Below are 25,161 nucleotides of genomic sequence, written 5' to 3'. Positions count from 1 at the left end.
TTGTAATTTTAGTAAGTAAACAAATCAAATGGTAAATTTGGTTAATATTTTTTTTTTTACTTCGTGTGTGTGTTAAAGTAAATTTTAGTCAAATTTTTCAAGCTAAAAATTAAAATATATGCATTTAAAAAAAAATAATGAACCCAAAAGCATTCTAGAAGAGTAGATAATTTCCAGCAAGCAATTTGGAAACATGGACTTCAGGACAGCAGTAGATTTCTTAATTATTAATTTAAACTAAAAAAAAAAATTTTTTTTTTCCGTATGGGTTTGGAAAATCATGTAAGTATTGAGTAATTTTTTCTTCTACCAATTCTTTATATTACAAACTTTTAGGAATGAAAAATGTAAAAAATTCCTGAGGGACATGAAACTTCATAAATAAACTAGTATGCTGCTGTGAAGAGGTAGAAAGATTTGCATTCCATATTCGTTGAGTTATAATTTGAATTGTAAAAATTTACAGAAAGTGTGAGATTAAAAACAAAAGCTTTTTCTAGGATTCTAAAAAAAAAAACATGAATATCGGCTATTTTCCGTTATTTTAGTTTTAGTTCGAAAAGAATTAAAAGTTTTTTTTTAAATAAAAAGTAAATGCTATATTTTTTAGTGTAATTAGGGCAGCGTAAACATTAAAATACGGAATGGTTTCTTTCCTTCTTAGTTAAAAAAAAAACTTAAAATATGCTATTGTTAACAATTCGGTTAAAATTACGATAAATTGAAATTAATTTAGTTAAATTTTCGCGAAAAATTTATCAATTCACCTAGTTCAAAATAAGCGTTAAAAATATTGATATATAAGCGTTAATAATGCGTAAATAAAGCTCAAAATAAGCGTTAATAATACGTAAATAGTATGGATAAAATACGTTTGTATTTTGGTTAAAATAACGTAAAATGTACGTTATTTTAATAAAAATAAGCGTTAAAAACACGTAAATATTCTTGGTGAAAATAACGAATTTATAGAACCAAAAATATACGTAAATAGTTTGGTGAAAAAAACGTAAAAAATACGTTAAAAATTGGTTACGAAATTCACCTTAGTCAAAGTAACGGCAAAAATCCGTCATTTTTACGTTAAAAACAGCCCAAATATAAACGCTTTTTTACCTAATTCGAGACTACCACTCGAAACGGAAATAAAACGTTTTAAATAAACGTTTTTTTGCTCTAAACCTTGTGGCATTTTAACGTTATTTTCACGTAATTAATACTTATCTCTGCTGCATGGGTATATATATATGTATATATTTGATTTTTTGCTATTCCATTTTAAAGGTAATAAGTTAACTTTTATAATCGGTTCTATTGTTTTGAAAAAATAAAAATCAAATTTGATTATAAACTTTCAAAACTTCAGATAATTCAAAAATGTTAATCAGTTTGTTATATATATATATATACAGTCAGACCTCGATATAAGGTCACCCCCCATATAAGGTCCCTTTTCCAAAGTCCCGGGCTCACTGAATAGGAATTCTTTGTTACAGATTATCGGATATATGGTCAAGTTTTAAAAATCGTTATCGCTTATAAGGTCGTTTATATCTGAGGCAAGGAGAGCTCTTTTCTAACAAAAGCCTAACTTCTTTACAAGGCAAATAAACCTCTCGAGTTCTAGGAAAATGTTGCAACCTACGAACAAGCTACAATTTCTGTAATTGTTTCACATGTTGTGGACAGTGAGGACAATGACAGAATTAAAAAATCTAGAAAACATTGTTCGAAAAATGAAACGAAAAGCAAGACAGACCTGCATAAATGATTATTTTAAATAAGATAAGATGTAATGTATGTATGTACACTTTGAATAAATTTGTAAACAGCTTTATTTTAAGTTAAAAAAAATTTCATAATTCTTTACTAATTTTATTAAAATTTATTGACATAAATATTTAATTTATGGCCGATCGTTTTTGTTTGTTCGTTACCATTTAAAAAAAATCATAATGTGTACTATTTACATGCTTAGTTACGAACTGCTAATGAATCGGTTAAAAGGTCACCCCGCTTATAAGGTCACTTTTGCGATGTCCCTTAGGGTGACCTTATATCGAGGTCTGACTGTATATATATATTTATAAACTTAGAGTTAAGTTAAAAATATTACATTTCTATAAATACTTTAAAAAAATCAACAAACATTTTAGTATCAAAGGCTACTAAACTTTCATTTGTAGAAACTTACTTTATCATTTCTTTCACACAGGAATTTCAGCTTTTGAGTTTTCTTATGCATAAACACACCATCCAAATAACCAGTTTCTACATTACATATTTCTATCGTTTTATGGCCCCATCCCAGGATGTGGCCTGTCCGAATGTTCGCTACAAGGAAGGAAAAAATATTTAAACAAATGGAAGATTAAAAATAAATCACACACAAACTTAAAACTACTAATTTTAAGCTACAACCTGAAGTTGTACTTTTTAGATGATAGTAAATGAAAGACCAATAACATAATTTTTAAGAACAAAAATTTGCAATTAATTATTATTTTAAAGGTTTATTTATTGTAAATAAATTCCTTCAAATATTTAGCTTTAACTCAGTTAAAGATGCCAATTTTTAAAAAAAATGCTTCAAAATCTTCATAATATATGTGTATCATTCCATAATGCTAAATGCCAAAACTATTAGTAAAAGAGATGTCATGTTGTGTTCATTTAACTAACTTTTATGTAAATGACCATACTTAATATGAATAGTAAAAAAATTTAAAAAAATAAATAAAATCATCCAGTAAGGATCTCATTAACGATAAAAAAAAGACTACAGATGCTCAATTGACTTGATCTGCAAACTTTTCTACTAAATTTAGTTGAAGCTCTGAGGAGCTGCGTATTTTAAGCATAATCTAATAAAAAGCAATTTTTTAAACTTTACACTCATAAACTGTAGCTACTACTCTTGTTTGGTAGTTAAGAACACTGTAAAAGCATAATCTAAATAAAAAGCAAGCACATCTTTGATTATAATAGCTTCATTCCTTTTTCGTCTGTATTATCATGCAAAAATATTTCCTTCAATTGATTAAGAATTCATTTAATCCTCCTCTTTATAAATCATTAATATGTTTTTCTTAATAACTTAGGCATTTGTGCAGAAATCAAATTATTTAAATAGATTATTTGTCTACAATTGCCTAAAACATTAACATAAAACTCAAGAACAGTTCAAGTTTTATTACAATGTTTTTACCTTTATAAAATAGCCATTAACTTCCCACTGCTAAAACTGTTCTGCAGATAATACAATACAATTGAAAGAATATTTTTAAAATAGCTTTCAAGATTGAAATTTGGAAATATAATTATACAGGATAATATGTAACTGTTCCTATCATAACTGAATAAAATGTTACATTTAAATCCATTATTCTTTCAATTTACAATAATAATATGTATTGTAAATAAACATTTATAATAATAACATTTATAATAATATTGTAAATAAACTGTTATACATTTCAAACTTGATAATTATTTCAAACAGAATAGATAAATGACGGTAAATTCAAAAAGAAAAAAATATTTCTTACCTACAGATGTTGGCATCTCTCCCCACTGAAGAAAAACATTTTTATTAACTTTCCCACAAGAATTTACATAAACTCCTTCATCTAGAAATAAAAATAAACAATTTATTTTAACTCATAATAAATAATTTCAGTACCTAAACAGAACTACTCAAAAAATAGGATGGAAAAAATTCTACTAAAAATCATTATCTTAAAAGTTATTTCAAAATACAGTAAAAGATAAGAGAAAGAAAAATACATAGCAAATTTTTAAAAAAATGGAGATGCCTTAAGTTTTAAAAGATAAGTATGTTGAGTTCCTTAAATATAACAAAAACGTTAAAGTGAGAACACGCACTGATCTTGTGACAATTACTAAGTATAGTTAATACCACTTTAAAATATAATTATTTAAAAAAATTTGTAAAACATTAAAAACTATCAACACCTTCTTGAATGTTCTGAGTAAATTTTCCATTCCAACTGTTATGCTGCAAACAATTTTTTAAACATCTTAAAACATTTAAGAATCAAACTAATTTATGTAATACTTTGTATTTGCATGTTTTTATTGCTAGAAAGCAAAGAAGATGTTTAATTATAAACTACTAACATTTTTAAGGATGTTTGGAAAAGAAAGCTCTTTTTCTGTTCAACTCTTAACAAAGTTGTAATTCTTAAATAAAGAGAAGGATCTTGAGAAATCTTATTTTTCGTGATCAACAGTCAGGTTGTATTTTTCTAGCAAAGAAAATAAAGCTCAAAATGGATATTTAAAAAAAAAATGGACAAAATATTTCAAGGAAGATAGGCATTTAAACAACTTAATGTGAGTGTCGAAGAAAACAAGCATTTAATTCAGATTTTTATACTACTGTTATAATTATTTTTCAAAAGAATTACCTGGAACTAAAATAATTTCATAATGCATACATCTCTGCATATGCAATTTCAATTATAAGTAGTTCTTCAACAGACTTTCACAAATTCTGAAAATAGTTAAATAATTTTCTGAACCTCAGACTTTTAGCTTTGAGAAATGAAAAGGTTTTCGAAGAATATATTTGTTTTTATTTTTTAACTCATCATCTGAGATCATCTGAAAAGTTACAATTGCAACTTTTCAAACTATCCTAGACAACTTAACCTAGCAGTCCAAAATCTTAATCCATAAGGATTATTTCTAGTGCAGTGATAGGACATGTGCCTATAATACAAAAATATGATGGAAACTTAAAGCATTAGCATAGAAGCAAAAGAATCATTGTGCTGAGACAATTCTTATAAATATACACTTTAAGCTTTATTTACTTTTTTAAACACCTATTTGTAAAACTTTTAACACTTATTTTGAGCTATATCCAATTTTGTAAAACATACATATCAAACTATGTTCATTTTCTTACATATGTTTTTTAGCTGTATCCAAAACAAACAGCTCAACAACAATTTAATCTTTTTAATATATTGCAGATTAAAAATAGTTTTATTTTAATTTTATCAGTTCATTAAATTTTTTATGAAATTTATTATTTTAATTAAGTATTTAAGAAAGAGTATGTTAATAATCATCTTTTATTAAAAATTGATCTTTTTTAAAAAATAGTCTGAACATAAAAATTGTCACTTTAAAAACAAGAATAAGAACATTTACATATATTTGTAAGAAGTATATTTGTATAAGTACATTTAATGTTAATATTAATGGCTCAATATGTATAGATATATATAACATTGTTAAAAAAATAAGATCTTTCATAATTCATCACAAACAACTTATTCTATACAGGTTGTCCGAAATACAACAAATGTGGCATGCATACAGAATTTAATGGTGGGATCTTTCCCAAGTTTTCCTAAAGTGCCTTGCATTTCTTCGGTTTCAGTTGAAACTGTGCTGACAGCAGATTCAATACATTCAAAGGAATGAAACTGCAAATCTCAAAAAGTTCTGATTTTATAATAATGAAGACTCCACAGAACAACGAAATATTTGAAAGAAATACTAAACTTTAATATGTGTGATGTAAAATTCACAGATTAAACTCAAACACATATTAAATATTCAGTTACTTTTTAGTATCTGCTCAACATAGCACATTTTGTCGCATTGTGTGAAAAATTATCAAAATTAAGAAAACCATCATTTTTAACCAAATTAACCTACACAAAAGTTATAGAAAACAGAAAGTCTTCTTAATAATGGAGAACTAGTTGTTCGGGTACATTTTTAAACTGATAGTGCAACATATGATTAGCAATAATTACAATAAAACTATAATCAGTAATTTTAAATCTCTAACAATAACAGTTTATACAGTTAGAAAATACTTTTTTCTTAAAAAAATTTGATAAATTCTTAAAATGAGCAGTAAATAGCTGGAATCAAATGTAAAACAATTTATGTTCAGTCATAAATTTTAAGCATTGAAATTATACTCACTATCATAACAAAGAAGAAGTTGCAAGCCTTTGGAATTGGGAAGAGTGACATAGTGTGAGGTGTAATGGAGCCCTGAGACTAAAAGAAATATAAACATGAACATTAAAAACTTTTGAAATGCTTTGGACAATGATTAAAATAAACTAAACAAAGGAGCAGACTATATATATATATATATATATATATATATATATATATATATATATATATATATATATATATATATATATATATATATATATATATATATATATATATATATATATATATATATATATATATATATATATATATATATATATATATATATATATATATATATATATATAGGTACTTAAAACAAGAGAAATTCTGACATAAAATTACAAAACAATTAATTATATCTATAAAAAATCATACACATAAAAAAAAAGATTCTGCACAATCTAGTAAAAAATATATTGTGTAAAAAAAGGCCCACCAGCAAAAAATAAATAAATAATATAAAATAAAACAATAATACAATACCAATGTGTAAGATGCAGCAAGTATAAAAAATAGAATAATAATAATAATAAAAAAAATACTTGTATAAATGCTTTTCTAATTTAGGACCCAATAAATGTTTCAATGATACTAACAATTCTTTTTAATTGTCACACACATTTAAAAACCAAATTAGTTCATTTTAATATATATTTCATATGAAAAATCACATGTATTCCAAATTAGTTTCAATTTCCCGTTAAAAAAAGTTCTTTGTTACTACTGCAGCAGAATGCTTTAAAATTTAGTGTTTAATGTTAGTATTTTAAGGCTTTTAAAGACAATTTTTGAAGAAAAAACATTATGAATGCAATTTTTGATTATAAAACAGATTTTAATTATATTTTATAAAATTTGATAAAACCTTAAATAACCCAAGAATACAGGGATTAAACATAGGAACTTCGTATATTAAAACCAGAATTTTAAAAAGTATATATTAACTGACATTTATTATTCTCTATGCATACATGCACACTAGCAAACATTTTAGATTATTTAACATAATTGCAATGAAATACAAATCATGAAAACACTTAATCAGGGAGCTACTTCAATTCCAAACTTCCTTATGATTTTTGTGTATTGTTTACTACAACATTAACTGCTTATCATATCATACTTATTTATTAACCTTTTCAAGAGGGATCGACAAGACATCTAGGTCTGTAGGGGTATCTTTCTGCGACTGGGGGTGGAAATTGTAAAAGGTAGTCTCTGTTCGTAAAAAAATGGTGACAAGAATGAAACAATTTTATACTCCCACTGTTTTTCTTAAACACCGTTCACTACTTCTTTGACTATCGTATTTAGGGATAATACAAGGGCCACCAGAGAGGGACTCTTGTGCTTTTGTATCACTTTATAAGTGCAGAAATCCTTTTTCAGTGGTTTTATTAGATCCAGCATAAAAAATTAAACAAATAACATTTCACATATCGTTTTCTATAATAAATTATCAGCCTGTCCTATGTTATTATAACTTATGCACCTTCAAGCATTCATTCATTTGCACCATGTAACACTTTGTCAATCTTTTTGTTTTGAAGTTTATCAATGCAGAATCTCAATAAATAATATTTCAATGTCTATAGGTACATTTATGTTTAAAAAATTAATGAATGGAAAAAATAATAGAAACAGCTTTTTCTTTTTTGCTGTTATATCAATCCCTCATTCACAACAATTTCTGCAAAAGCAAAATTTAAAGAATCAAGTCTTAGTTTACAATGACATACAAAAGTTTTAATAGCTATAATTATCAGTACCTATAATAATAACTATTTAATACATTACAATTAATATTTGTAATTTTAGTACGTTTATTAAGCATTTCACGTTTAATTTCTATCAAAAAAATTTTACAAGCTGTTTTTTTATATTTTTATATTAAAACAAATTTTAAACAATTTGTCTCTGCTCTACAATAAGTCTGAGTAAAAATAGAAGAAATTTAAATAATTTCTGATGCACGAAAAGACAATTTAACTACAAATATAACTATTTGAAAGTATTTTTCATCTTTAGAATTGTTAAATCTTTTCAACTTATGAAAATATGTTACTTCAATCAATGATCAATAGTTTTTACCACTTTATTTGCCGGTTTTACGTTTTCACTATTAATGATAATAACAATAAAAACAAGAGGGGGAAACGAAGACAATTCTACTATAATTCCTGGCTAATTTGATTGATCTGTTCTTTTCAGTAAGAATGGTCGTTACTATTGAAAATTATTTAATCAAATAAATTCCCTTAATCTTATTTACAATATTATATTAAATAAATTGTGTGATACATAAAAAAACTACAATAACTTGGTTAATCATTGACAAAAATTAATACAACATTTTTAATTTAATTTTATTTTCTAAATAGCATATATCGTAATTTAAATCACTAACTCAAAAAATGCTTTAGCCAGTTTCTAAATTTATTTATAACATATCACTCAGAACCTTATTCCTCTAATCTCTTAGTTCGAATCAAATATGTGTTTTGATTTCCAAAGAATTTTCTTTTAAAATAGCTCCCCAACAAGTAATGCATGAATATTTCAATTATTGTGCTTCAGTTGCAAATGATTCATATAAAATATTCATATTCAAAACATCATGTCATTTTCCTTTAGTACCAAATTTCATAAATGAATGCATCTTACTGAAACTATGTAGAAACTATAATAGAAATTGTTTTTTTTTTTAAATTCAGGTAATAGATTTATAAAATTTTAATGTTCTTAAAAATTTAGTTCGATCTTATGATGATAAACCAACGAGATATTATTAGACTTCATAAAAATTAACTTAAAATTAAATTGTATCTAGCATAATGAGAGGGGAGGAACACCAAAATTGTCACAAAAGAAAAAAGATTAGGAAGAAAAAAAATACCATTTTTGATTTCATTACAAATAAAGCATAAAATATACAGTATTATAAATTACAATTTCAAAATCCGCAGTCTTTGAAATCCTTATATAGCCAAAATCATGAATGAAGTTACAGCTGAAAAATGTAAATATATATATGAATTTTTCCTACAAAATAAATATCTTTATTAAAATTCATAGTAAAATATTTTCTTCTTGTCTGCAACAATTACAATCAAAAGTTTAAAAAACCGATAAGCACCACATTTATACCAAAAATAGAATAGAAACCCAAAAAATATTATTTATTTGAGTTTATTTAAAATATTTTAGTTCAATATTTATTTCAATTTGAGATAATTTACTTTGACGGCTATGATTACTTGATATTTTTATGTATAATCAAAATTGCTATTCGTTAAATTAAAATAGCAATATAGAAATTATCGTTGAAAAATAACTTTAAAATATTTTTTAAAACAAAAATATTTTTTACAAAATTTAAATTAACTACAAAAAAAGCAAGAAAGAAAACAGTAGATGTATACCCAAACTTATAATTGATATTTGAAAGTAGGTGGGAAATGTAGAAAACATTTTCTACCCTTATGAGAAAGTGTTGCATAAAACAATAAAACACATCCCACAGGCACCCCTTCCCCCAGAAAAAGGTTAAAGCTGAACTATCTATATTGGAGGTTTATACTTATAGAGTTTTACAACAAATAGCTTCACAATTGTATAGATTAGGGTTGTAGTAGGAAAATGTGGCAAAATAAATTGCAACACTTAATAAAGTTTCCATTCTTATTCTGCTTCAAAATCCACATTTCATTACTTTTCAGTCAAAAGATACATATTTACACCCCAAGTTGCTTAAATTATTGAATAACTGAGTCAGCTCTTTAAATATAAGAACTAAAGCTTATTTTTAGCTAATTCACAAAGTTCTCTATCAAGAATAACTTTTTGGTAAGAAAACTAGTATTTGATCAGAAAATTATCAGTTTATTTAGGGGAAGTCATAAGATTACAGGGTGGTTCGAAACTATACGTCAAAAATGTGAAGGCAGCTAAAGGTGACCTAAATAAACTGATTTTGTATAGGAATGTACAATATATGCTCAAATGCAGTGTTAAAAGTGCTAGCATGTAATGCAGTATTACTCCCAAGTAATTGAAAAACAAGTTAGATAAAAGATTTATTAATATTATCCTAATATTAACAGATTTATTAACAGTTCCTAATATTAACAGATTTATTAACAGTTCCTAATAGCTTGCAACCAGTTTACAATTAAATTATAGAATTACTTGATAGAGCGAGTATCAACAAGATTCAAAGAAGTGGCACATGAATTGGTGTACATTAGAAAAAACAGTCAGCACATTTTCAGTGGCAACCAGATCTTTAGATGCTTCAAAACTATTGATTGTACAGGTTGCTTGTTTTATATTTGACCCCACATGAAGAAATGCAAGCACGTTAAATGTGGAGAATGCGGTGGCCAGTTCAGGAATGTGAGAAGAAATATATTAAAAGCAAGCAGCAATGATAGTTTTATCTGCATCAAAAATTAGGATTAGAGCTCATGAAGCCTACTAAAAGCTAAATAATGTATTCATATTTAAAACATACTCAATTGCAAAACTATCCAAAAGGAGCGCAAGAAAAAGATCAACGGAAATATTATTATTCAATTAAAAAATCATCAAGGAGCTTAATGAAGTGGAAATAGATGCAGAAAATGTTTAACAGTGACTATAAGGCTTTTAAAATGTAAAAATATCAATTAATTTAAAGAAAAGAGCTTTGAAGTAAACTAAATAAAAGATTTAAAAAAAGTTAATTTTATGTAAAATAAAAATTTATTTATTCAAGTGTAAACTATCAGCAAAAATAAAATACAAAACTTTATGCATAAAATTTACATTTCCTTGAATCTCTTACAGATTGAAAAATGTCAAAAAATCCAACGAAATTAACTCAAATGAATTTTTTCTATGATTTATCTTGGCGATAAGAATTTGTGTGACATCTCAAAATTTTGGCACGTCTAAAAAGATACTTGTATAAGGAATGGGGCAAAATATTAGGTAAACTGCGCCATGCATACATATAAAATTCAGTGACCTGCATACAACTCTGCATTAAATGCAAAGGTCTTCACTTTGAAAATTTGTTATTATATTACAGGCAATAAAGTTTTCAAACTCATTTGAAAGTCTGGTACTGATATTTTGCTAAGCATTAAGTTGTAAAGCATGTGTGTCAACTTATCTCTTATAACCCTGTAATTTTAAACTATGCACAAATTTTCAAACAAACCATAGAGTGAGGGATATTTGTGTTGCAGTATGAAACTTATTGTAAGTTTTTAAGACTAATTTCGTATAATTTATAATAAATATCTTCCACGTTATTATGTACATCATGACAATCAGTCACAAAATGTCAAGATATGAACTAAAGTGATCTTCAAGAACACAGAAACAGATTCCTATGGCTAAATATCATATTAAAACTATTAGTCTAGTAAAAATAGCATGTAGTCTAGTACTCTAACAAAAAGAGTACAAACTTTACTCACTTAACTATACTTTTACTCTAGTTACATCAGAAAAAGAATAAGGTAAACTACTAAGAAAACAAAGACAAAAAACACACAATTCAATGATGTCTTGATAACTACATGCTTGAGAACTAAATTTAACATCAATAAAACAAGTCCTAAATAAAGCAAAGAGAAAACTTTTGTTACTTTTAAATCTATTATATGTTATTAACTCAGAACTTCTTTTTATTTAACCAACATATTAGTCATTGTGTTTCTTTGGATTATAATTTTCTTAAGTTTACTAAAGTAGCAATTTTTAAAATACCATATTTATTGCAATATAAGTCACCCTTTCCTTTTCAATGTTACTGAAAATCGAATGCAGCTTAGAGTCGAAGGTGTAAAAATTTGTTGAAAGGGAGAAATTTAGTTTTTACCCCTTTCAAATGGAAAAATGTAATGATCCATTCTGGTCACTGTACTAGTCACGTTCCATAGGTATATCTCTAGCGTTCAATCTATCCTGAACATGATTGTCTGCATGACAAATGCATAGGATTTCATAATAGACAACTCTTTGTAGGAAAACAGCGACACCAGCACCAATTCCAAAGTCAGTTGTGACAGTGGGAGTGACCAATCATTTTCGGAGCATGATACAGTTAGAACAATTATAGTTTCATGTGTGTATTTAATCTATTTAAAAGTTTTTAATTGTGAAAATTTAAGAAGTGAACAATTAATTTAATCAATCATTCACTTATTATTACTTATTATTATTAATTTCAGAAATATCTGTTATCAATAAACCTTTTTACGCTACTTTTTATTTTTCACAAATCTGTGTTCAAAATTTGGAGTACAGCTTCAATTCAAATAAATACCATATGATCATATTAAACGGTAGCGAGTCAGATATGAAGATCTATCACCAGATCATAGTTTAGAGACCCACAGAAAACTCAAGCATCAGTTACAAAAAAATTCATTAAAACTCAGAAGGATATCAAAATAATTTACTCACATGAGCGGGTATATAAATATCGTAGACATCACCAGAATCCAAATCTAGAGCATGAAAACCTTCAGTAGAACTGTACACTACTTTGAGCCAAACACCCTCTTCAATCGTCATATCTATTAGAGCAGGCCAGTGAGCTAAGTCTGCAAAAGACTTGAAGGCCATGAATTTGTGATACGGTATTGGTGCTCAGTAATAAATTTCTATGCTTTCTCTCAAGGCGATCAAAAGGAGCTTTATTCTTTTAAATTCGACTGGAAAAAATTATAAAAACAGTCACTCTTTGGTATAGTAGTGATATATTACTCATAAAGTTCTTAAAATTATAAAATAAAGAAATCAAATTCTGGTAAGAACTGGACTCTTAATTAGAATTAATCATCATTACAATGCTGTGATAAGTAGTCTAATGAAAAACCTACAAACAGGTTTATAAATAATATTTGTTATGCTTTGAAATGGATTTACGTTTAAGGTTATACATATTAGAATTGATGTAAATATAAAATTCAAAATAAAATTTTAAATATTAACATCACTAAACAAAGTAATCATACTTTTGTCAAAAGTAGACACTTTACAAGAATTCATCACTGTTTGAGTCATTAATTCGAATAATCTAAATATAAACACTGCAAGCTGTTTTTTTTTTTAAAGAAAAAACACACTTATAAATACACAGTGGTACCTCGTTAACGTGAACACGCTTAACAGGGTGTGTAGCCAGATTTTTCAACAAAAAATAAGTACCTTTTATATACTTTTTAAGCACTCTAATTAGGATCTTTGCAGTAATAAACATATTTTTTTTCTATTGTTTAAAGTTCTTACTTTATAAACATAATAAAAATCAAAAGAAACAAAATTAATTTATAAAATTCACAATCAATAAAATTCAAGAACATTTTTAAAAAAATTACACAATCATGATAAAGTAACTAGTTTCTGATAAATATTGCAGAGAAAAATGTGAAAATCGTGCCCTTTTTTGTAATTTAGAACGAGAATCGACAAGGCAAAGAAAAGAAAAATCTCATTTTAAAATATAGAAAATTATGCATTTTTTACAAACCCGAATTAAAAAACCTTCACCTTTAAGGGCGTTTAAAAAGCGCAAATAAAAAATAAGCACTTTTTTAAAATGTTACGCACCCTGTTTAACATGAACTAATTTTTTATTCCCTGCCAAATTGAATACGTACATAATACTTTAAAGTACTTTTAACATGAAATATCTTTTAAGGTGTACTTGAATTTCATTGCCCTTGGATTAAAATGTACTTTAAATGTGAACAAAAAATTCAGTTCCCCTTGAACAGGTAAGAAAACTAATCATTCACAGTTCTACATCTATAAGAGTTTTTTAAATGCTTTGTTATCGAGTTATTAATTACAGCAATTAAATTAATGTGTATGAATTAAATTTGTTGAGAGAGCATTGTTGTTGAGCATTACAGGAAACAAGCCTTTTGTACTCTGATGTGAAAAGAGTTTTCTTCTACCTCATGAGTGTGAAAGTAAAGAAGCATGCTTTCTTTAAAAACCCATATTGATCCTTTGTTCAATATGAATAGTTATTTCTCCACCACTCTCGTTCCAAGAAATTGATATTACTGAACTGCATTTCTAGAGATAAATATGTGTGGAGCAAAGATTTTTCTTCAATTTCACTAACAAATACTTTCATTTTTTTTTTGTAATGAAAAACGAAAGCTTGAATCTTTTTTTGTGTGGATACAGTTGATAAGTTAGAAGACTTTTGGAAAGCGTGCGTCAATAAGAAACCAAAACTAGATATTACCAATTATCTTGTTAGTAATCCTCTATAATTTGTGCAATGAATAAATTTTTCTCAAATAGTTACTTTTAACCCACTGATGGCTCTGCACAAAAAAAGTTGGCTTTGAACCTGCAGTCTTCTCCACATAGCAAAACGGGTTTTGTCCATGCTAATAGATAGGAGAATAGTGCACAGGTGAGAAACATTCTTCTAATTTTACCCATTTGCTAAACAGCCAGTAGCATTAGTAATCTTTTATTTGCTTCAACAGATTTAAAAAAAAAAAGATAGAGCACCTGAAGTAAGAACATTTTTTAATTAAATTCATCTGAACTAAAATATTTTTAGCTTCCTTTATAACTTTATTCTATTTTTTGAAGTAATTGGTTGTATTTATTATGAGATTTAAAGAAATTATTTAATATAAAGCAGAAATAAAAACTAGATATACATTATAGTACAATTATAATTATATGTTTTACACATAAATAAATATGAAATCAAATATATATTAACTTACATATTTATAATGGGGATATAACAAAAAGCTTTTTGTACTACAAAAAGCTTTTTGTACTACAAAAGACTAGTTTTACAGACGCTTTTATTATGACAAGGCAATTAGGAGGGTTTATACTAGACTTTAATCTTCACTTTTCTTGAAAATACAGTAATTGGAAAACTGAAATGTTAAGCATTAAAATTTTCTTTCAAAAATTACAATAAATTTTCAGTTCTTCTATTCTGCTTTTGTGTATAATCTTTGTTTTTTATATGCGTTTTTATAATAGCGCTGCATTCTTTAAGAAGTTTCTGATAGACATTACCTCTTTTAATGTTTTATGCATAATTTTTTTTGCAGAAAATATTATTTTTAACATTAAAGTTTTGTTTTAAGAATTAAGAGAATATTCTTTTTTATTCACCTTTACAACTTTAGCTTTTTTTTTTCAATAGCAGTTAGTTTTTTCTTTATCTTAAATATTTATAATTATCTTAGTATCTAATTATCTTTGCTAACTTAAACATTTCTATTAAAACTTTTTCCCCTTTACCCCATATCAATTATACAGCTAAGTTTCGATTATTTTTCAATAATGACTAAACTTATTCCAATATAAAAAATATTTATTCATGTTTTTTAATTAAAAAAAAAGTGTTGCTATTCGGTCAATTTTCTTTGGCCAAATATTTGGCTTTTTGACTATTGGATACATTTCTAATTCATAATAGAGATTTAAGACAAGAAAATGCAAATTAATAACAGATATAGATATTAGAAAACATGTATTGTAAGATTTTCTTAAAAATAATTTCTGAATTGATAATGTGAACTACTTTCAGCATGAACAAATTTTCTGTCTCCCTTCGAGGTGACATTAAACAAGGTTTGACTGTATGTACATAAAATTAGAGAATAGAAGAAAATAGAGCTACAAGTATGCTACGAAGCATAGTAAATAACAGTTTTCTTCTTTCTTTTTTTAAAATTTGTGATAAGTTAATTCATACTGAGAAGCAGTGCATAGCTGAATAAAATTTTGATACAGTGTTAACTTTAACGTGCGCCAAATAAATATTCATCTAGTATTTCTTTTGAATTGTAAGCATAAACACTACACATAAATTTATGGACATAAATACAAAATTTAGATAACATAACACTTATGCATTAAATTCTTGTTTACCTATTTTAAAATGGATAGCACATTGAAGATCTCCTACATTTATCCAACCACTTCTTTTTTCAATCTAAAACATGATCACAGTTTTGTTAAGTAAATTGTTTTCATTAACTATAAAAAAAAGAATGGATAAAAAATTAACTTCTTAAAATATTAACTTAAATAAAAAAAAACTCATTTTAGTAATTTTTTTTTTTTGTGTGTGGCTTTAATGCTTTTGTAATGAATTTGGGGCTTTTCATTAAGCATAACAATAACTTTTAAATAATTTACCACTAATATAGCAACCACTAGTAAAAATGGTCTAAAATACATTTTTTTAGACCTAAATAAATCTAAATAATCAAAAAAAAAACCAATTTAGGTATAGGTGTAAAATAAAAAATTATAACTTGTTAACTTAGTCCTAACTCTATACTATAGACAAACAGCATGTAGTGAGCATTTATGCAAAATTTCAATAAGATAAGGCAAACAAATATTTAAAATATCACACTTACCAATAGAGAAAATAACAAAACAGGTTTTTAGCTGCAGTAACTGCACTTATATTTAAAAAAGAATGAAACGGGGAAGAGAAGTGTAAAGGAATGTAAACAAAAACTGCTGATGAGTTAAGAAAAAGTATTGAATACAGTTATCATTCAATATCAGTTTAAATCACTGACTCATTAACCTTTACTATTGAGAAAATAGCTGAAGCAAAATTTAAAAGAATAAACTAAAAAATAAATTAAATTCCTAAAATGTTTAATGAGATAAACACATTTAAAAAATATTCATCATTTATTAAATCAAACAAAAAAGTGGTGCTAAAATATTGAAAAAACGAGTAAAATAAAAACCAGTCTGTGCTCTTTTTTTATTTTATTTAGACACAATAAAAATAGTGGGTACATTTAATTAAATTTGTTAACTAGCTATATTTTCAAGATCTGAATGTCAAAGATAAATTTGACATCAATTCCAATTTAACTCTCAATGAAATAATAAAAGTTATAAAAACTTTTACAAGCCTTAAAAGAGCTTAATCTTTAAAATGCTGCTTATAAAATAACAAAATCGTTTTAAAAAATTGAAGCTATTTTTTTAATAATATATGACATTTAAATTAAAACCATTAAAATTAAACAAAAATACAGAAATTAATTTAGCCACTGTAGTATTTGTAAAGTTTAATATTGAAACCTTTTTTTATTTATTTAAATGTAAAATACCAGTTAATAAAATTAGCCACTTAATACAATCAAACTTCCTAAGAACGAATGATGCTTTATTAAGTGACAGGCACTGTATATTATTAAAAGACAAGTCTTGCTGCAGCTCCCTATAAGAAAATGGGTTTTTAAAACTTTTATAACTTCTTCTCTAACTAGGACAAAAAAAAAGTTTGGGAGAGATGAAAACAAATTTGTATTTAATATTGAAATCTGAAATTTAATGATTTACTCATAATAAGCTTAAGAGTATATTTGGTTACCGTTAATAATAAAAAATAAATGAAATCAAATAAAAATTAATTACATTGTCTAAAATCAAAAGCTGAATCATAAAACATGCATTAAAAGCTATTTCAGTTTCCCTATAAGCTAATAAAAAATAATTCATTAACTAAAATATAACTGTAAGGAATATATAAAAAACAATCCTGAACTTGAATATGTGTTAAACTGATAATACACTAACTAATACTCACTCCATCAGTTCTTAATATTTTGCTCCTCAGCCATGAGAAGTAATATACGCATACTCTATATTTTTCGCCAGACACTGTGACAAGAATATTTTGGCCATCTAGGACTTCAATTTGCCGAAATTTTCTCCTCGATATTAACTGGTACCCCTTACCTTGACCACTACGGTCAAGAAGCATGAGTCCATTCTCTGTACCAATCAGCAGCTTTACTCCTAAGTAACAACAGTTTATATTAAAAAAACAATAAAGTAAATTTTAGCTACGAAATTAAGTTCAAAAAGAAATTTATATAAAAAATGATAATTCCAAGCAACAGTGTGATAAAATATTGCTATCAGCAATGTAAAAATTCCACCTAATGCTTAAGTCACAGTTAGTAGCACAAACAAATAAATAAGTAAATTACACAATGCAATGAATTTAAACTAGCTTTTAATCTATTTTAATAAATGTTAACCTGCTTTAATTCCAATTAATATCAGCAAATTACTAATTGATTTTTTTCTACAAAATAATTTATAATTTTATTATGCCATATTAAAAATTTAATGTCCTTGTTCGTTACCCATGAGAAAACTTAGAAGGATACACAATAAAACATTTAAACATCATGTTGCAATAATAATGAGTGATAATTTATTAATAAATTAATAATGTAAGGCTTACTGTTTACTTTTCACACTAAAAATAAACACCATCAAAGACTTTAAAATTATTAAAAAAAATATTTCACTATTGAATGCTTGACTTTCAAACAAATGGCATGTTTTTACAGTTTTTTATTTATTTATTTTGATTTCCTTTGCAAGCAGCAGAAACGATCATCGCCTGGTAAATTACCTTGAAAAGGCAAGATCCGCTGTTTGAAGTGAAATTATTTAGTTGTAAGTGAACTCATTTATTTAAGAAGGTTGAAATAACAATCATATTTTAAAATAAAACAATTTAATTTGATAACTATTAATGAAAATAATAATGAAATTATTAACGAAGTTAAACTCATAAAATCTATATGAAAAATATTAATGGTTAAAAGCCTAGTTTTTAAAATATACAAAACAATGCCATCCAAAAATTTTTAAAACAATTATAGTCTTTTTCTTTGTAAAAAAGCCAGCAGTTAAAATATGCAAGTACATACAAACGTAAGTCAATATAAAGGGCTATAATGTATTCAGTCTTGTTCTAAATGTATCACGGTTTTTTTTTAAAAACTCACACCTAATTTTATCACTAATCTAGCACTAAAACTAAATCAGGTAATTTGGATATAAACTTTTGATCAGAGTTGAATCGTACTTTCTTATTTCTGGAGTGTCATCAGATGACTCGTGCGATGTTGGTGTAACATTGACACTAACATGGCTCTCTCTCCTTGGAGATGGAAAGGGACCAGTACCATCACCAAACCCAAATGTGAGAAAAGAGCACTGTTTGTGTTGCAGTTGAGGAGGGGCCTTTCCAACAGCTTGCCTATACTGTTACATAAAAGAATAAAGTTATTCAATTAGAAAAATAAAACTAAGAGGTAAACAGACAATAAAGCAATATAAAAAGCAAGCATCAAGAAACTATAAATATTAATTCATGCTGTATTATTTAAAATTAGCACAACAAACAAAGCCAATACTTATTTTAAAAAAAGTGGTGATTTTATTTTAACATTTAGTGCAATTGCAATAACATATAAAAAATTTTTTTAACACTTACTTCCTGATATATCTGCAATAAAAATTAAGATACTTTTATTATACTGATTTCTTTAGAATATTTAAAGCAAAAGTCAAATTTATACATAAGCAATATTACTTTTCATTTCAGTTAAAATAAAAACTAAATATTTTCAGCAAAAGTTATGTAATGAATGTATATGTAGTTACATATGTTATAGTGAATGCTAAAAACTTGGTAATTTCTCTTTCCAATAACATAACTAATTACTATTAAAAAAGATAACCATACACAAAAATTTTAATGAGACTTAAAACTAGAATATTATATTATGTTGTTCCATTTAAAATATGTTATTTATAAATTCTAAAAACAAACAAAAAAAATTATCATAATTCCTACTTAAAAAGCATAACTCTCTCAAATAGAAACACATAAAATTTAAGCGAATATTTTATTTAAAAAAAAAATCACATATTAATAGCACATGTGGGTATATTTTCTGATAATTAACTTTTCTGATAATTAACTTCCTGGGAAAGGTTCATTCGATTAGCTAAACAATAGTGAATATAATCAAATCTGTGAAGGGTCCACTTTTAAGTTAAAATATTTTGTTAAGGGTTTGTTAATGGACCCAAATTTCTTCTAAATAGACCTTAATTTTTGAAACCAATGCCATACAGTATGCTTATTCACAGCACTACCCCCTGACACTTAACATATTCGGAGTTCTCATGCAGCTAGTGATAAGCAGTGTATGGTGTACCTGCTTTTATAACAACTAATATTCCTACTCTGAACCGACAGGATTTTTGTCCACTTTACACACTAATTTACTTTTCACTCAATAGCAAAGCAAAGACAGCAAGAACTTTATTAGTTACCATATATATATTATATTAAATATTAACTCATGCATGCATTTTAAAGTTTAAAATATATACACACTTAAATATAGTAATATAGTTAACAATTATGTTTAAATTGAGATTATAGTTCAAAATTAACTCTTACTTTAATTTAAAAAATTTGTGTTAAAATATAAATTTTGGTCAGTAATTTTATAAAAAGAGTTTTCAGAAGAACTTTTGTTTATTATACTATGGTCAATACTTAAAGTTTATTTATATACACTGGTTATTTTAGATAATAGTGCATAATAATGGTAAAAATTTTGTTTGATATAATTTGAATTCTTAACTGTAACAAAAGAGGAATTTTTCAATACTCTTTTTCTCATAAGTTTAGCTACTTAAAATATCAATATTAATGTTATACCAATACATAAAAGCAATTCTTAAGGTTTTTGATAGCTTTCACTGTGATGGTTTCACACACAGTTATCTTAAAAAAGCTAAAAGTGCAAAAAAAAAAAAAAAAAACTCGTTCACAATAATTAAGTCTTACTACAATTTTAGTAACACAACAGTTATAAAAATCACAAGTAATACCTCATCTGATATTGTTGAGTCTTGAAGCCCATGCTGTGGTGAAGACTGATGATCAGATGTGTTCCAAGCATGTTGCTGCAAGAGGTCAGGTACAACACCCATAGAACGTGCTAGCGGTCATCCCTATATTACCAGGAGAGCTTCGAGTTCAGGACCTCGATCACAGCCACCGCTTGATGAACTCCGATCCGTTCGCTCCCTATCACTGCAAATAACAAAAGAGCTTTTGTTTTCAGAACTAAACACAATTAAAAAGGAGAGAAAATTTAAAATCTCTGGAATTTAAAGTATAGCAGATATGCTTCTAGTCAGCTACACATTTATGCAGATTTTATTGCTATTACAAGAGTAATGCTGTTTTACTACAGTGTGTTCCATAATTGAAGCAGGAAATAATTTTGATTGAAAACACAAGTTTTAAACCAAAAATTGTGATTTAAAAAAAAAACCAACAAAAAAACAACCTAGAATTGCATGTGTGATAGTGCGTTTGAATTTTAATAGTCTAAACCCAGAACTTCCAGAAATCCACAACACTGGCATTTTATTTTCAATATCAGCATTTTATTAATCACATGACATAAAACTCAAAGATTGGGTGACTTTTAGAACACTCTTTATTGCAAACAAATAGCATTTTTTCAGCTAGGAATACAAGTAATATTATGTAATTTTTTTAAAATTGTTAATACATGAATTAGAGTAACAAACCATGCCACAAAAATTTGACATCCAACAACTGACAGTAACAAAAATGACTACTAAAACTGTTCCCTAAGAGCTATCTGCTACTCTATTTAAGTGCTACTCTATTAAACAAGATTTGTCTTACTTATAGTTCTGAGGATAATATTATTTTTAATTTTCACAAATAAACTTGAAACTTATATATCAGTTTCAAAATTAATACTTTAAATAACTATAAATACATGAAACAATACTGCATTAAAATGATAAACAATTCATAAAATTAATGTTAAATAAAGTGATACATTATTGCATTAAAAAAGAAATGTAAAAAGGTTAGCAATGTGTAATAAAGTAGACATTATATTAAATCATTTAAGTTTGTGTATTTTGAAGAAAAAAAAATTTTTTTAAATGCAATGCAAAGATAGAAAATTTTAAAAATAGAAAGGTAGTTAAAATAATAACTAACCATCAAATCAGATAATCTGTTTTGTTTTTGACTACCAGTGATACCACCATCAATTTTTTTATATTTGTAATCTCAACCTCCAAAAAGATGTTCAATATTTTTGTCATCTGGAAAGAAAAAACATTTTAAATTAAGTGCATAAATAGGCACAGTTACCAACATGAAAATAACAATCCGAGGATTTTTTAAAAATGTAAATTTCATACCAATTCTCAAGTCATTTATATAACATTCTAGAAAAAGGAAATTTTAGAGATTGTATAATAATTTAGAAGAAACTGGTATTTCAAATTTGCTGCACTGCTTTTAGTTAGCAGTTGTCTTTAAATTAATTTGAATACTACTTGTACTTATTATTTTAGAAATAATGACTGGAGACAAAAGAACTGTTGCTGTCATGTGGACCCCAGACGGAAAACAAATTAGAGTAGTTTTGAGGTCTAGAACAGGGTTTCTTAACCTGTGGTTCATGGACCCCCTAGGGGTCCATGAGTCATATTTTGGGGGTACGCTGACTACTTTTAAGACGATGGGATTAATAATATTTAAATAACATTGATCTTTTTTTTTCTAAAAGATGAAAATACATACATATTTGAAACTAGGTGATTGAGATACTCCAAATTCAGTGCGGACCCTCTAATATCCTTGTCATATTTTTAACATTCTGCACCAACCGGCATCCCGTTTGAACCATCCGGGGCAATCCCCTGTTTACATCCGATTTGCTATTTTTATAATCCTCTATCGACCCCTCATTTTTTATGAGCCGTCCCTTTGCTCTTTTCTCTTAGATATGCCAGATATCCTCCACAATATGAGGAGCCACATTCGTAAACCATATAAAAGTTTAACATTTTTAAAAACACAAAATAGCCTTCGAATTTTATTTCACTTGAAAATAAAGTAAAGTAAAAATAATAGATGGTTTTTGCAATAATTTTTTTTACAGGGGTTGGTCTGTGACTTCTTAAAAAATTTCAAAAAGGGTCCATTATACCAAAAGGGTTAAGAAACATTGGTCTAGAATGAACATTGCAAACTTGATATCTTAGCATAAAAGTTACAAAACAAAGAATTAAAGATAAAATTTCCATTAAAAATAGCAATCGGAATTCTGAGAAATGACAATGCTCAGAACATTTCAGATTAACAAAATTTAAGTATCACACAATAAACGCAAATTTATTAAGAAAATAAATAAACAAAAGATCAAGGTCCTTGAATATTAACCACTGTCTTAAGCTATTAAATGAATTATTTCAATTTTTATCTCTTATATTAATAATTTCTACCTTAGTAAATTTCTTGTTTACTTTGTTACAGAATAACAAATTACTTATTTATCACTTCAAAAGAAAGGAGAACATTTATAATAAATTTGAAACTAAAACTAGCTCAAAAATAACAAGTGCAGAATCCACCTAAAGAAAAACAAAAATCCATAAATTTTTCAATCTGATGATATCCATATACAATTTTTGTACACATACCTTTTACTACAGACTCCTCCTTAAAAGTAATCAAACAGTAAGTATGACGTTTTAAATTAAAACGGCTACTCGAAATAATAATATATTAAATTTAATAATAAATTGAAAACGCTTAAAACTAATTTCGTTGGATTTAATTGACGTGTTTACATAATTGCATGAACAAGCAAATAAATTCATTGGGGTAATAATAATTCAACTTTAACAATTCATCTACAAGGAACATCGAGCAGAACAGGCACAAGGGCTTTCACACCAGTTACGATTCATTCAAAAGGCACATTGAACAGAACAAACAACAGAACTTCCACACAAATTAACATTAACAGGGCAATTACAATTCAGTTAAATGTATTCATTCACAAGGCACATTCAACAGATCAAGCAAAAGAGGCAGCCAAATAACATGTAACTAAGTCAACTCATGTGAAGAATTTAGTGCCAAAAACAATATTATTTATATAAAAATTACAATAAATGTCGTCAACATGCCTAAATACCCGACCATGCGAACTTTCATTAGTTAACCAGAAATACAAGTAGCCGTGAATTTAAAAATGATTGTGCACCCTGAAATAGGTAGATACTATTAAAAAAATGCATTTCTATTTTAATTGAATTCTTTAATTTAAAAATCCAAACTGAAAACAAATTTATATGGTAAAAATAAATTATTGGTTTAAAATCAATTTCCAAAGATTGTGCGAAAATATTTTTACACTTTTAGCTTACTTGTCTTCTATGACCGTTTTAGTTTTCTTTGGAATTCAAATTTTATAAGAGGTAAGATAAAAGCGCTCAGCAAACTGTTAAGTAAACACCTTAAAAGGGAGCAGAAATAAGAATAAATAGCTTTAGTGTAAAGGTTGCTGGTCGAATCCTTTTACCCTGGACTTTATTCCAAATATTCTTATTTCCTGGTATATATAAGTCCCGCAGTGGACTAATCGTTAAGACACGGTTCCCAGGCAGATCACTGAAGTCAAATGTTCGAATATAACACCAATTTTCCTAAACAACTCGTAAACAATTTTGACTGAAATAAAATTATCGCCGATTCCCAGAAAAATATTAGTTGCTAAAAAATTACCTTCGATTATCTTCCTGGATCAAGTATTGAGAGAAATTTGCTTTCGTAGAGAACTCTTTGGTGCAACTATCCCACATTTGCGTAACATGGAGAGGAAAACCACGAAAACTTATTTCGGTTAGCCTGACGGCAAGGGGACTTTAACCCATGATCCGTCTACCGCTGAGGATATTTTACATCAGCACTGTGGACGGTGAGAGCCGGGTGCGGAATTCGTATCGACCAGCCATTGTATCCTACCAGGTTTACCTGATCGGGAGGCGAGCTCTCTATCCCCTGAGCCACCACGGCTCAATACTATCATTTTTATTTTATGATCGTCGTTGAACAGCTGACCTAATTCTGGGTTTCGATTACCAATGTTCAATTCTGTATCCTTGTAATTTTGATCACAATCCAGAAAACAAGGGAGCTCCTGGATCAGTACCCCCAGAGTTTTTGATTTGTTATGGGAACATGGAGGACTTTGTGACCTGACAGATTTAACGGGCATCAGTCACTATTTACTACACGGGGAGTCATCGGCCGGTGATCTCTTCGACATGGGCCCAGTATCCTACGAACTAGGCTATCCTAGCCCTCTCTTGTAATTTTATTTTATATCCGATTTTGGGTCCTCTCTTATAGTTAAAATTGGGGATTCAAGGTCACAGTCACTTCCTTCGTCGCTATGGTAACAATGTGAC

General features: G+C 26.9%; 1 protein-coding gene across 9 annotated transcripts in view; it reads right to left on the bottom strand.

Annotated features, from left to right (window-relative positions):
• The window catches only part of LOC147806712 (serine/threonine-protein kinase mig-15-like), a 61,990-nt gene extending 37,230 nt beyond the window's left edge, over positions 1-24,760 (bottom strand). For 2 of the 9 annotated variants that reach the window (XM_087167042.1, XM_087167043.1), the window contains exons 1-8: positions 21,893-22,134; positions 20,734-20,938; positions 18,908-19,086; positions 17,609-17,820; positions 15,916-15,979; positions 12,451-12,590; positions 5,971-6,048; positions 3,549-3,629 (exon numbers count right to left, since the gene is read on the bottom strand). In XM_087167042.1, the coding sequence (XP_087023168.1) occupies positions 3,612-3,629; positions 5,971-6,048; positions 12,451-12,590; positions 15,916-15,979; positions 17,609-17,785 (477 nt within the window). In that variant the 5' untranslated portion in view covers positions 17,786-17,820; positions 18,908-19,086; positions 20,734-20,938; positions 21,893-22,134 and the 3' untranslated portion in view covers positions 3,549-3,611. The other 7 variants (XM_087167041.1, XM_087167040.1, XM_087167039.1 and 4 more) reach the window with 7 other exon arrangements.
• Positions 24,761-25,161: the final 401 nt, after the last annotated feature.

Source organism: Parasteatoda tepidariorum, chromosome 7 (genome assembly GCF_982258835.1).
Source record: "Parasteatoda tepidariorum strain Cologne lab strain chromosome 7, Ptep-v5.0, whole genome shotgun sequence".
Taxonomy (NCBI): Eukaryota; Metazoa; Arthropoda; class Arachnida; order Araneae; family Theridiidae; genus Parasteatoda; species Parasteatoda tepidariorum.
This window is presented reverse-complemented; position numbering and strand designations above follow the sequence as displayed.